Consider the following 15,143-nt stretch of genomic DNA (forward strand, 5'->3'; position numbering starts at 1 on the left):
GTTTTTTTTTTATATTATTGTTGATGATAAACTTTATGTTACTCTTTCATATATATATATATTATTGTTATATTGTTTAGATTCTATTGTCATGAATGCTTATTTTGAATAAAAAAAACGATGTAAAAAAATTAATTTTTTTTAATTAAAAAATTATTATTTTTTAATTAAAAAAAATTATATATAACAAATATAATTTGGCACCCCTATAATTTTTGGTCTAGTTCCGCCACTGGCTGACACCAAATCGAAAACGAGGTTACTAAGATGAACCCTAGTTGGAACCACTGCAATAAAACTAGAGAAGAGAAAGTATGAGTTGAGGACCGACTTACGTCCAAGCCCTAGTAGAGCCTCTGAAAAGAAATAAAAGAGAAGTGAGGAAGGAAACTGTCTTGCAAAATGGAGGCAGAATGGAAAACCAAGAGGCTGAAAGGGGTCTTGAGACACCCTATGGACTAGCCTTAGGCCCAACAGATAAGACTAGACCCTTAAACATTAGGAACAGAAAAAGTGAGCCTTACACTTTTCTTATTAAATATTAATAAAATATTGTGATGAAAAAAGTTTTGAAGCTCTAGATGATTTAAATTAAAGTTAATGACTAGGAAAGAAAATTTAGTTATAAATTTATTTAGTAATCGATGTTTAGTAAAATAAGAAAGAAAAATAAGATGATTTGATTTGAAAACAATAAGTTATTTATTTATTTCAACTATAATCATGTTACTATTTATTTTCATTTTTTTTACTTTCTACACCAAAATTATTATTAAGTAATTTATTTTTTCAAAACCTTACAACACAAAAAAAATTATTACTACAATAATTTTCATCATTTTAATTTATCTTTATTTTTTCCATCGTTTATTTTAAAAGAATCAGAAAACAACAACAACAACAAAACACTCAAAAATTGAATTCAAACTAATATTCTATTAAGGGACAAAAAAACAAAGGTCAGAATTCGGCTAAAATTCTAACCTATTTTAAAACCGTGCGGTCTATTTAACTAAAGTGTAGAGTGTGTGTTGGAAAAAAAAAAGGGAACCGTGCCAGCATTTCCGTTAGTTATTATTATATATTAAAATGTTTTCCTATTTCGTATCTTTTTCACTCCTAGGCGCATCATAAGCACACGCCAAATAAATAAAAACAAGTTGGGTGAACATTGTTAACCCAGTAGTACTTTCATATTATTAAGATTTGCTTGAATCAGAGGAATTTGGGAAACCTTTGTATCTCATCAATGGCTGCAACGAGACCGGTGCAATGTTTGCTACGAAAGATTTGCAAGGGAAGCAGGAGTTTTGGGGTTGCCACTGAAGTTAATGCTTCTTCCTCTTCTTCTCAGACGATCATGAACAAGGAATATGAACACAGTGCTCACAAGTACGTTTCTCTTTCTTTTCGTCTTTCAATGTACTCCACATGTTGCTACGCCCCAAAGGCGAGATTTTTACTTCTGGGCTTGTCTTAGTTTCTCTTCTTCTCTATAACTTCTAATCTGATGATATTATCCCACTCGGATCAGGTTAAATCTCCGTAGGTTGAATGAATGATATAAGTTTTTTAGTCGTTCGTTATAAAAAGAAATCATAAAACTAATCATGAGTGGTAATCTGAAAGTGTGATTAAAAAAATTGTACTTCAAGGTAATCACGTTGTTTAGTCTGTTTTTTCATCACCTAAGCTTAAAGTAGTACCTGCAGAACTCTGACAACATTGCAGAAAAAATGAATTTGGGTCTTTTTGAACTCTTTTATGTCCCGAGTTTCCTTAAAACATTCTCAATTAATAAACAGTCTCAGTTGCTATTTCTTGGCTGTCAACTTATCTGGTTGGTATTGAGCATAGCTTCCTTTTGGGTGCTTGCTTAAGTATCTTTTCTTTTCACAAATTTTGAGTTCCATAGATTGTTCAGGGGTTTAATTAATTTATTTTGGTGTAATATTGAACTGATAGTTCCTGTTTCAAATGCAGTTACCATCCACTTCCGATTGTATTTTCTCAAGCAAAGGGAACCTCTGTTTGGGATCCAGAGGGAAAAAAATATCTAGATTTTCTAGCTGGTTATTCTGCTGTTAATCAGGTACAATCGACTGGATCTTAGTATTCACAATTCTCCGGATCTTAATTTTTCTACAGAATGGTGCTGTAATGAATAATTATTCTTATGTTCCTCCTTTTTGCTTCCTTTATGGAATGAGTCTATTAACTCTTACCGGATCCCTTGTACTGTTGCTACTACTTTTTCTTTTGTTATTCCTCTATTTTTGGGAAAATAACTAGTATAGATGTTCTAATAACATAAGTGCTTTTTATTTTCCCTTAGGGACACTGCCATCCTGAAATCCTGAAAGCATTACAAGAACAGGTAGAAAGGCTGACCGTGAGCTCTCGAGCCTTCTATAATGATCGTTTTCCACTCTTTGCAGAGTACGTGACAGCCATGTTTGGTTATGATATGGTACTTCCTATGAATACTGGTGCTGAAGGTGTGGAAACAGCTATGAAATTAGCACGAAAGTGGGGTTATGAAAAGAAAAGAATTCCCAAAGATGAGGTATTTATATGAGATTATGCATGCTAATAGTTGTGATATCATATGTTACAATTTTGCAAAATTTTATGATCCAACTACTGCATCTTTACATTATATGGGCCATAGGTAGTGATTCAATAATCATAATTATTTTTAATGGTAAATTGTACTAAACTCTTATAATTTACATGTCTGTACTGTAATGTAACAGTTTAGACGTTCTCAAATGTATTTACCATACCATTTGAGGCCATGTTGTAGGTTGTGTATCTTAAAATAGATAAACAGTTGCTCAATTCTCATAGCTGTAGTATGGAAAATAAAATTATCTAAAGATACATAACATTGAATCCAGCATACATGACAAATGTAATTACCGAGTATAATTTCTCTTTTGTCTCGGTAATACTTAGGCATTTGTTGATGTGAACACCGACAAAAATTTAAAGGAAAACATTCTAATTATGACTGATGAGATTGTTACGGTATAAAAAGAAGAAGTTAGTCAGTTAGAATACTGATGAGTTAGTTAAATACTTGTGGTGTTAGTTAGATATAAATAGGGGGAAGAAGGATAGGAGAAGGGAAGGATGTTCATTTTGTAGATTGAGCATTAGCTCTTTTCAAAAGGACAGAAATCCTTTTGAAGGTAAATCCTTGGGGGAGAGATTGTTCTCCTATTCCTTGTTCTTTTCATTCTACACAATAAAAACACTTTACTTTAATCCTCTTTTCAATTCTTTGTTCCTGAGTAATTGGTGCTGGTGCAATCTGTTGGATCTTCGAGGGAGAGCTAGTGTTAGAGATGGAGGTAGCACAAATTTGGGCCATGGGGAAATTGCCAGAGTTCCTCGCGGCAGATCATGGCTGGATTGCTATAGTTGGAAAAGATCTGAGGTGCAAGAAATTCATTTATTCCATTAGCTGTAATATGCATTCATGACCAGGAGGGCGGCATTGCTATGGTTCTATCATTGGTGCTAAGATGACCCAGATTCATATTGGGAATCATTGTCCACAACTTTGATAAAAAGATTCAAAGATAATTATGGTAGTCACTCTTTCAAATATTGGCTGCCATTCAAAAAGAGCAAATTGAGATAGAAACTTGCAGCAAAAAAATGGAAACTTCCACAGTGTTTTTGAAAGAGAAACTCATGTTGCACAAGATATTGAATGATGAGCATCCACAATTGACTAGGTAAAAGAAAAACAACATGGAGTGAAGGGGGTCAAGATGCATTGAAGCAGAGGCTAGTTCTTGGACAAGAAAGGTAGGACTACCCACCTTTGATGGGAGCATAGAAGGGGAAACGGATTTGAAGAGTGGCAATTTTAAGTGAGATGGAAATGAATTGCAATTCTTGAAATAAAATAAGTAGAAGTAAAGATGGTTCAATAATCAAGAATCACACCCCTTGAAGTGCTGAAAAATCCAAAAATGAAGTGAAATTAGCTAGAGAAACAAAGATTATGATTGTGGAAGAAGTTGATGCATCAATAAAGAGAGTGAATATCAGTTTCTTGAAAACCCAATTGTAGAATTAATCAAAAAGGAAGTTGAAGGTAGACACTACCATGTATTATTTACTTTCAAAATTCAAATTAAAATTCTCTGTTGGATTCAACCATGATAACTTGTTGGGTGAGCCTTTAGAAACTTTATTGCATTATGGATGATAACTTAGCAATTGAGTCAATGAAAGGAAGGCTTAGAGGAAGTCATAGTGCATCATGTTATTAGAGTCTTGCCTCGTCTCGACCACTGCCCAAGCCACCAAACCTGTGAGTGCATGCTGTGACAGTGTGTTTCCATTCATATTGAAATAAAGCATTGTGAAGATCATGGTGATGAAGATGACCATGGGATCTAGCTTTCACATTCCAACCTTGAGGACAAGGTTTAATTTTAGGAAGGGTGTAATGTAAGGGTATAAGCAGAAGGAGAAGTTAGTTAAGCTAAATATAGTATTAATGAGTTAGCTAGTTACTTGTGTTGATTAGATATACATAGGGGAAGAAGGATAGGAGAATGACACGATGTTCATTTTGCAGACTGAGTAGCTCTTTTTAAAAGGAGAAATCTTTTTGTGAAGGGGGAAACCCTTGGAGGAGAGAGTTCTCTCCTATTTCTTGTTCTTTTCATTCTGTTCAATAAAAATCTTTCTTTTATTTTTCTTTTCAATTCTTGGTTTCAAACAAAGATGTATAATTCTTTACAGCTAAATATATGGTATTCTTCCAGTACAAAGAGAAGATGTAGGAAATTTATTTTGTCATCCTCTTTTCTGTTTAATATGATGTAGAAAGTTTATCAATTCATGTTTAGTTTTTTCTACTATTGTTGTGTGGTGATAAGGTCAGTAATTCACTATTCAATTTTAGAGCCTGAAAGATATTTTGCTGTAGTTGAGCACAGCCATCTGCTATGCTATTTCCATTGTACTTTTTATGAGAATCTGTTCAATAGTTTTATGAAATGAGTCGTTTTACTGATGGACATTTGTTTCAGGCTATTATTGTCTCATGTTGTGGCTGCTTCAATGGTCGTACATTAGGGGTCATATCTATGAGCTGTGATAATGAAGCTACCCGTGGTTTTGGTCCTTTATTACCTGGCCATGTTAAAGTTGATTTTGGTGATGCTGATGCCCTTGAAAGAATTTTTAAAGGTTCTGCTCTGTGCTGTATACTTATTCCTTCTCATTAGTAGTTTGCTTTATCATGAGAGATCTGTGAAGTTTATTATTTGAATTTTCTCAATGAACTGCAGAAAAAGGAGAACGCATAGCTGCATTTATTTTAGAACCTATCCAAGGTGAAGCTGGGGTAAGTTTTTTTAAAGTGCATATTTAATGAGCTTGGTATCAGACGCCTTGATTGAATTGATATGCTAAGGAAGTTGCTATATACTCGTATCTTTCTCTAATCTATTTACATTAGTACTTACAAAAAAGACATGATATGTTTTTGTCACAGATATGTATTGATTACATTAAACAGGAAGATATGATATAATTTGATGGGGAATTTCTTACCAAATATTTCCTATAACTAAATATTGATTTTGTTCTTATTATTCTATCTCTTCTTTATTATAAGAATAATTGCTTGTGTACCTAAGGCACGAAATTCATTATATTCCTTTTTAGTTTCTCTATTCTCCACATGTTACTAGAGCAGTACCATCCTGTATTATATGTTCTGTTACTAATCCTTTTAATGGTTTTCAATTAGATTTTTTTCCCCTGTACCCCAAAACAAAAATGAATTTTACTTTTATATCTTAAATTATTTAATTACAATCAATAATTGAAACTTAATTTGAGTGTTCATTATTCAAATTGTAATCCTATTGCATACTTGTATCCTTCAAACAACACAATACAAAAGTTGTATCATTTAAATTATAGTTCTTTTAATTTTAATTCTAATGAAATAACTTTAATATTTTACACATTATATAAAAAATTTGTAAACAAGCTACTTATGGAAGAAGCAATGTGAACTGACATTTTTCTACATCGTGAGTGATTATGCTTTCTTTTTGACTGTCCGTGATAACATCTGTCTCCCAAAATTGATTGAGTTTGTTTCTTAAATTATCCAATCAATGTATGTGTATATATCATATGTATGTAATGAGACTGAATAAGAGAAATTATTTTCTTCTAATTCTGAGACTGTTTTTTATAACCAGACCTAATATTTTATTTTTTATTTTATTAATCTTTCAACTAGTTTTATTCTATATATGTTGTGAAAAATATGTACTATGTATTGCCTGTTCAAATTCTTTAAATTTATGGAAAACTTATCTGGTACCCTAATACATCTCATCCTGTAGAATGGCTATAACATTCTGCAGACTTCTTTTTTTTTTTTATATATATTCTTTCTTCTCAAAATATACTTCTACATTCTTCTAATGTATGATATTTTTGTTTTAAAGATAATAATTCCTCCAGATGGTTATTTAAAAGCTGTTAGAGATCTTTGCTCCAAATATAATATCTTGATGATTGCTGACGAAATACAATCTGGGTTAGGAAGAACAGGGAAGATGCTGGCTTGTGAATGGGAAGAAGTTCGCCCAGATGTTGTGGTTAGTTCAAAATCAGATTTACTTTGTGTCTACTTTATATCTATTGATTCATTCCGAAAACAATGATATAAACATTATTTTGTCATCATAAGGTTCACAAAATCTATAGGCAACTCTTGTTGCAAATTTGGCTATCACCCTTAAATAATCTGGGTCCAGGAACTCCACCAATAGTTTCATACCTGGTTCCAAGTACAGTAAGTTAGGTCCAAGAATGTCTTTGTAAGATCTCAGTAATGAATTATGGACTCAGTTTGAAATTGAAATTGAAATTGGCAAGAAAATAACATCTTTATTCCAATAGATTCTTATGTCATTCTTTGGAATGCTGTTTTTTTTTCTTTGACTGATAAATCAGATGATATCATGTTTGGATCAGTTTCTCATCGATTTCAGTAAAAGAAATTACTTTATGACAATCCTTTGGATATATTCTATTAGTTAAAATCTATATAGGGTTTCCTTCTATTTTGTATAAATATATATTGTTAAAGATTTTCAAAATTCATAAAAGGTTGCATCCTTTTGTGTCACGTTGTAATGAAAAGATGCGACTCTTCACCAAGAGTTAAGAGATGTGACTTTTTGCTAAGACTCACAAATGTAACTTTTCACCAAGAGTGACGAGGTGCACAACTTTGAAAGTTTAAAGCTCTTACTAAAAGTCTTGAGTTGATCTATAAATGAAATCAATCTTCATGCAGAAAAACAAAACAATAGGAAGTACAAAACTCGCTAGATTATTTGCATTCAGGTCATTCCTTTATACTCTTACATGTGGAGAAAAGTAATGGAACTATTATTCCATAAACTACCACTGACGATATGCTTGATTTTGAGCACTCAAACTATATCAAGTAACTACATTGTATAAAGAAGGATATTGGTTATGCATCTTATTACATATATTTTCTTTAGAGATTGGTGAGGAAAAATTAAACTTATTAGTGAGTTTGGATGGGTAATTTATTCTTATCCAATTTTTTCTTTCTTTATATCCTCTTTCACTTATAGAGTAAGAATGAGAATGTATTGAATTTCGTGTCAACGATTCTCATTTTCTATTTGCATCTCCAAAACTTCATTAATCATTTCTCTTAAAGGGAATTTGCCAAGACATCTCTTTGCATATAATTTCTGTAGGGATTGGTGGTGAAATCAAACATAAACACATGCCTTGGAGACTTGTGCCTTCTCTCTTCTTAGTTGTAGAAGTAGAACCCTCACAATCAGTTCTACCAACATATGTTTTATAATGTGTGTGGTTGAACTGTTAATAGAAGCTGTGTGAGCTGCATTCAACCACCTTCCACTTGAAAGACTTGTCCACTCAATTTTATATTTTTATCAAGAAAATGGGAAATATATAGCCTCTCTGCAAAGTGCAAACTTTTATTTTTATTTTTTCTGAGGTTGTATTCCTTTTTAATAGCACCATGCATGACTCTTTATAACTGTCCTTTTACTTAGGTACTCGGTAAAGCACTGGGTGGAGGTGTTATACCAGTTAGTGCAGTTCTTGCAGACAAAGATGTGATGCTTTGTATACAACCTGGACAACATGGAAGGTTCGTTTTATTATAAACTTATGATTCATTGTAATTTGCTTTGTATAATATTTCATTGCCTATTGTTGTCAAACTTATGAGGTTATGCTGGACATCTGTTTTGAACTTTTCATCCTTAAAATCCCTTTATTAGTCTGATCACGTGAAGAGACTGAACTCTCTCTTGTGTAGGAACTTGGGATCATATAGTATATAGTTAATTTGATTTTGGGTTAGGGGTGCTAGTTCTATTCATGTTTGTGGTGCTAGCATAGACAAAAATTTATATTTAAGAAATCTAGGACACTTCCTAGTCATATTACTGACTAACTACTACACTAATTGACCCTAAGTAACTAACTAACCATGGTGAAAAGTATGTAGTTGGATAAAAAATGAAATTCCTCAAGGTTCCATTTCATGAAGCATATTTGATGTAATGCTTAATTTACCAAAATTTCTCTTTTACACCATTAACAATAGCAAAATGGTTAGTTTGGAGAGCCTACCCTCAGAGACTAGTTAAAAGGGGGGAGAAGAAAGTACATGAATACTCCACCAAATGGTGAAGTTGATCATCTCAAAACTCAATTGACTGCCAAATGATTACTCAATCTTTGAACTCAAGTACAATGATACTTTCTCTCTGATGGTCAAAATTACTACAATTAGACTTTTCCTTTCCATTACAATGATTAGTCATTCATCGCTTCATCAATTATATATTAAGAATGTTTTTCTGCATGGTGATCTAGAAGAGGTCTGCATGGAGCAACCTACTGGATTTGTTGCTCAACAGGAGTCTAGTCTAATTTGTGAACTACGTTTATAAGATATTGTATTTTCATTGGAGGAAATATTATCACTTGGAAAAGCAAGAAAAAAAATGTTGTTGTCTATGCTTATGTGAGTATAGGGCAATGACATTTCTCACTTGTGAGTTTGTATGGGTAAAAGAATTCCTCTAAGAATTAGATTTTTTAAGATCTAGGCAATGAAGACATATTGTGATAACCAAGTTGCTCTCCACATTGCTTCCAATCCAGAGTTCCATGAGACAACTAAACACATAGAAATCAACTATCATTTTATTTGGGAAAAGTTGTTGTCCAAAGGAATATGTATTAAGTTTTTCGGATCCAATGATCAACTTGCAAATGTGTTAACAAAATTCTTGAAAGGACCTCAAATTGAATTTATTTATTCCAAACTTGGCACATACAATTTTTATGCTCCAACTTGAAGGGAGTTTTAGAATAGGTCAACTTAAATAGACTTTATTCAAAAGCTTCCATGACCAATTTAGAGCATCTCCTATCAATGCCATTCAAACTTTAGATAAGTTCTCCTCCTTATGTATTCTTAAGGCCTGCGTAATACTAATATGAATTAATCAACCACAAATAGGCATTGTTCTTCCAATCCAATAGTGGATTCATTTTCATAACACTACAACTCCAAGATCAAATCTTTTCTATCACATAATTAAAACCTGGGAGAGGATACAAAAAAAGTACTTATTGATTGTAATGAAGAAGAGATATAGAAATAAAGAACAAAATCAATAATTACCAATGGGAAATATTTGCTACGATATTTCCTTATTTGATTTAATCAATTCATATTATGAGTTAAGCTTGTTATAGATTTCAGGAATGCAGATCCCTTGAAAGAATTAGTGAGCATGACTACTAGTTGGATGTTGGTGATGACAAAGTAAATGATGCAAAGCTTTATTTAACAATTTGGTGCATGTGTATGAAGATGGCATGCTTAGGAATTGGCAACCGTTGTTGGCCACGAGTTAGACAATGATTGATTGCTAGAGAAGGGAGACTCTGATCGATAGGTCCTACTAGAGGTTAACAACTAATGGAGAACAAAAACTAGTTGAGGGCATGACTATTGACTGAGAGAAAAATTATGCTTGAGGGAACAACCGCTGGCAAAGAGCAAAAATTCTTTAAGAGCAATGGAGGTTGCCTGAGACAAAAACAAAATGCTTGGAGGGCATGAGGACTTCTGAAAAGTAAAGATGCTTTGAGAGCACACACAATTGTTGGGAGATCAAAAGTACTCAAAGGGCAAAGATGACAGCCAATGAGCAAGAATGTTTGAAGGTACATTGATTGTTGGGAAGCAAAAGAGCTATGGGGGGTGTGATATAACTATTAGGGAGCATAAGTGCTTGGAGGATGCGATGGTTATCAAAGAGTAAATGCTAAGGCTGGTGCCTTTATGGAAAATGTCATGGCCTAATTGCAAATAGCAAATTAGTAACAAAATAGGTCAAAGAGGATGGTATTACTCTGATACCATAGTGAAAGGATTTCTTATAACTGTTTTTATATACACATTTGAGTATTCTTATTTTGTAATAAAGAAGAGATACAACAATAAGGAACATCATCCATAATTAACAATGAATTATTTACCAAGATATTTCCCTATTTCATCTAATCAAAATCATATTTCAATATATAATATAATCAAATCATATCTTTAACACTGATAGACCAAAAGAATTTGACAATGTCCTTGGATATTGAAGAGATCCTGGACTCTCCTTATTCATAACGCTACCTCTCCAAAGCTTTGACTCATTGAGTAACTCTAACTAACCAATGACTAATTAACCAAGGCCCTCAACTAATAGATGTGTCAGTAGATGTTGCATGGTGCATCAATTGTCGCTCTTACTTAGAAAGAGTTGCGCTTTGATTATCAGCTATAACTTTTGGCTTAGTGGTAAGTGCTTAATCCAACAATTGATGCCAAAACCAAAGTCACGAGTTCAATTTGCATTAGGTTATTTGTTGAAGGGTGATTGCTCATAAGTTACATCAATTGTCCTATGGTGTAAGTCAGGTCGGGTTGTTATGCTCTTAAGTAGAAAAAGTTGCAACCTGACTATCAAATACAACTTTTGGTCTAGTAAGTGCTTGATTCAAAAGTGGTAAGCCACTAAAACACTTGGGGAACACACCCTCTAGGTTAACAAACTAATTCAGCAGCCCTCGGTTACATTTTAGAACTTTCAATTGCTATATATGTTTTAAAGTTTTTCATGCTTGAGCTTTCATGAAATTTTTCTTTCCGTTTTGCATTTATTTCTTTCCATGTACTCAGAAAACAAATTTATTTATTGCAATACATTTCAATGTTATTAAAATATGAAACCTAAAAATATAATGCTGAACTTCTCTGTTATTTTTCACAGCACTTTTGGTGGAAATCCGTTGGCCAGTGCAGTTGCAATTGCCTCACTAGAAGTGATAAAAAATGAAAAACTAGTTGAGAGGTATCAAATGCTTTGCAAAGTCATATTGTCAATGCATACTTGTTATAATACAGACTTGAATAAAAAATATTGACATGTATTTTCTTTTTCTTTTTCATTTGATCTAGCATCATCAGAATGTGGAATAAGAGCTTCAGTAGTCAATACTAGGTCCTGGGATTTGGTAGTTGAATGACTATATAGAATACAATCTTGTTCTTGTCTTGGGGTATACATGATTGAGATTTTTTTTTTTCATGTTTCTTGTACCTTTTTGAAAATGTTACATATAAATCCCAGTAAGTTTTAGAAGTTGAATAACTATTTAGGTTATCCTGTGTTGGGGACATATATTCATCCAATTCCAATATCTTTAATATTTGCACTTCTTACAATAACTAATCTTGTTTCAGATCTTATTTTTCTCACCCTTCCTGAAAAAGTAAACACAACTTTTCAAACCTGGCTCATTATTGGTATTTTCAGTGGTTTATTTTTCTAATTTCACACCATCAATAAGTTTCAGACCATGTTTAAAATTTCATAAGAAAATCATATTATAATTTTTTTTTTTTTTTTTTGAATCACAAGTTACATGAGCGTGTGAAAAAGAATGGTCATTGAAGGTACTATATAGTGCAACAAATTTTGGGGATCCTGATGTTAAACTTAATTGCTTAGAAAATTTAAACGTAGGGAATTAGTAGTTCTTTCTGATGCTCTTTAACTTTCTACTCAGTCCCTCACCCGTTACAGAGCTTATGCTCATCAAATTATTTTCTAAATTATTTTATTTGGTTTTCATTTCTCATCATTGAATGTTTTCTAGCTGTGTTCAAACTTTTAAGTTTCCAAGTTTCACTAAATGCTTTATTAATTTGATTCTTTATTCTCTCTACCGTGAATTTCCCTTTGAGAAATTAATATATAAAATCTGCAATTGATGTATTACTATTGAACAGATCTATCCAAATGGGAGAGAAGCTCATGGGTCAGCTTCTTAAGATTCAACAGCAATACCCAGATTATGTGAAGGAGGTACGGGGAAGAGGATTATTCATTGGAGTTGAGTTCAGAAGAAAAAATTTGTTCCCTGCATCGGTGTATGAGCTTAGTGAAAAATTGAAGGAAAGAGCTGTGCTTGCCAAGCCAACACATGAAACAATAATCCGCTTTACTCCCCCACTTTGCATAAGGTAAGTTATGAAAGCAATAGAGTATGTCTTTATACCAAGTTATCATTATAGTTTGACAAATAGTTAAAGTACTACCTCTGGGATTTCGTTTGTTGTTATTGGAACAATTATTGAAGATGAAGAGTGGATTCTAGCATAATCCAAATATTACTGAAGCCAGACTGCGGTAAATTAATGTAAGACTCAAAAAATAAAGAAAAAGAGAACAATATATTTCAAGAACTTGAACAGGTTAGATTGCTTTTGTCTTCTCCAGTATTGTATTCGTAAAAAATTTACTGGATGACTAAGTTTTGGAGCTAACCCTAACTTGGAAACAAAGTTGCCCTTGTTAGGAGCAACTTCATAGACATCCATATGAGATGTTTCAAGAAAAGTATTAGGAATACCAATAGTAGTTTCAAATGAGATGGTTCCTATATGAAAGAAACAAAAGATTACTCAATATATTTAGAAGACTTAACTTCAAAAGAACTCTGACCCTGAAGTTGATGACTCATGTAAAAGGATTTAGTTTAAGACATTCGAGGAGGTAAAAAACTTTTGACTAGGAGGATGACAACAACGCTATCATTTTTTTATAAAAAACATAACCAATGAATATGCATTTAACAATTCAAGGATCTAACTTCCCATAGAATTGGCTTTGAATATGGATAAACACAACACATCCAAATACTTGACTATGAAGACTAGAGAGAATAATAATCAAATGGAAAGAAGGAAGACATAAACTCATTGGGACTCATCCCTCTATAACCCGAGAGGGTAATCTATTGTTAAGATGAGCAATAGTGAGGACAACCTTACACCAATAAGATTTAGGGACATATATTTGGAAAAGATGTGTTTGTGTCACCTCAAGAAGATGCTTATTTTTTTCTTTTAGCAATTCCATTTTGTTGTGATGTATCCACATATGTGAATTCTTGAGCATCATTTTCGGAAAGGTATTTAGGCATGTCATGATTTGTATATTCTCTTCCATTATTAGAATGCACACGTTTAATTGGCTTTTTCCAAATTGTGCTTTTATCATATAAAAGAATTTGAGAAATAAGATATTTCTTTCATGAGGAAAATTCCCGTAACATCATTCCTGGTCGGTCTGTATAGATTTTGGTTTAGTGTGGAAATTTTAAGCGTTATGTGAAGCATATCCATTGATAATTTATGTGATTTGGAATTTAAAGCAAAGATGTGACCAAAAGTGATGTAATGGTTGCAGTGTGGATGAGATCCAACAAGGTGCCAAGGCCCTGGCTGATGTTCTGGAAATTGATGTTCCAAAGTTGCAGAAGGAGAAGCCAAGAGAAGCTGCTCCAGTTGCCTCTAGTGCATGTGATCGTTGTGGTAGAGTCATGTATGATGATTAATCAATCACATAAAGCTATATGGTTAGCCCCTACCTTTAGTTTTCCTTTCATAACAAATTATATCACACGAACAATGCTTTGCCTTCTGCATCAAAACTACCTTCAAATATTCCATTTATTATGAAATAAAGATGTCATAGAACAGAAGGGTTCTTTCTTTCCAAATCTCTAAGTGTGGAATGAACCTGTCTCCTACAACTTCATGGTGTGTGATAGCTAGCTCTATAAATAAGGATATTTCTGATTGACCAACAAGGACAAATAAAAAATAATAATGAAATTGAATTCTTCATCAAAATTAATTTAAATTTAGAGAAAGTATGAAAGTTTCTATAAATTGGTTTATTTATAAGTTAATTTTATTTTAAAAAGATTTTCATTTTTCTAAATCTTTATACAAATGTTCATCTAATGTTACCTATAAGATAGTTTATACATACCACATAACTTTTATGTTTTATTCTTTTTTATAATAATAAATACAATTAAGTTTTGAACGAATTAATCATTAAAAGTGTTCTTGTATACTTTTTTTAAGATAGTAATTATCAATGGTTGAAATGCTTGTGAGGAATTTGGTTTCGATGCTGGATTTTCTGTATTGTGTTTTTAGGATATATAGATAGAGGTTGTTTTTAATGTTTTAAAATATACTAAAAGGAATTTTAAAGTATCAACATCAATATATTTTTAATGTTAAGCACTAAACATCACCAAACAATTTAACTCTTTTATTATAAGATTGATTTTGATGTTTTGAAATATATTAAAAAAAATTAAAAATATCAATATTAATGTATATTTAATGCTTAACATAAGTCATTCCAAAAGATCTAGCAGAGATTCTTGACACGTTTGTGAGAGTAATCATTTCTATTGGATATAATTTTTTATTCTTATAATTAAATTGATAACTAAAATGGTGTGTACACATGTGGTGCCTTTATCATCTTTGAATCTCCTTCCGGATTTTGTTGAGAATGGTCATTCGCCGATTATAAGTTTATCATTTGGTATGATAGCTTGATTCCAACATTTTCAAAAGTTTTCTATAAAAAATTCCAAAACTTTTCGTAAGATATACAATTACCGTT

General features: G+C 32.2%; 1 protein-coding gene across 1 annotated transcript; it reads left to right on the forward strand.

Moving 5' to 3' along the window:
* Positions 1-1,110: 1,110 nt before the first annotated feature.
* On the forward strand, positions 1,111-14,214 carry DELTA-OAT (ornithine-delta-aminotransferase). The gene is made up of 10 exons (XM_028059694.2): positions 1,111-1,392; positions 1,984-2,092; positions 2,336-2,566; positions 5,058-5,217; positions 5,319-5,374; positions 6,498-6,650; positions 8,121-8,218; positions 11,418-11,498; positions 12,440-12,673; positions 13,902-14,214. The coding sequence occupies exons 1-10, from the start codon at positions 1,250-1,252 to the stop codon at positions 14,047-14,049; spliced, it is 1,413 nt and encodes a 470-aa protein (XP_027915495.2). The 5' UTR covers positions 1,111-1,249; the 3' UTR covers positions 14,050-14,214.
* The last annotated feature ends 929 nt before the right edge of the window (positions 14,215-15,143 follow it).

This window comes from Vigna unguiculata, chromosome 3 (genome assembly GCF_037176805.1).
Source record: "Vigna unguiculata cultivar grain cowpea cultivar isolate G323 ecotype 2 chromosome 3, ASM3717680v1, whole genome shotgun sequence".
In the NCBI taxonomy this organism is placed as follows: Eukaryota; Viridiplantae; Streptophyta; class Magnoliopsida; order Fabales; family Fabaceae; genus Vigna; species Vigna unguiculata.

Bases quoted from the DNA above. Each gene is read 5' to 3' on its own strand.
- DELTA-OAT (XM_028059694.2), top strand. From the start codon at position 1,250: ATGGCTGCAACGAGACCGGTGCAATGTTTGCTACGAAAGATTTGCAAG. The intron at 1,393-1,983 runs GTACGTTTCTCT...TTTCAAATGCAG, and splicing joins TATGAACACAGTGCTCACAA to TTACCATCCACTTCCGATTG. The intron at 8,219-11,417 runs GTTCGTTTTATT...TATTTTTCACAG, and splicing joins CAACCTGGACAACATGGAAG to CACTTTTGGTGGAAATCCGT.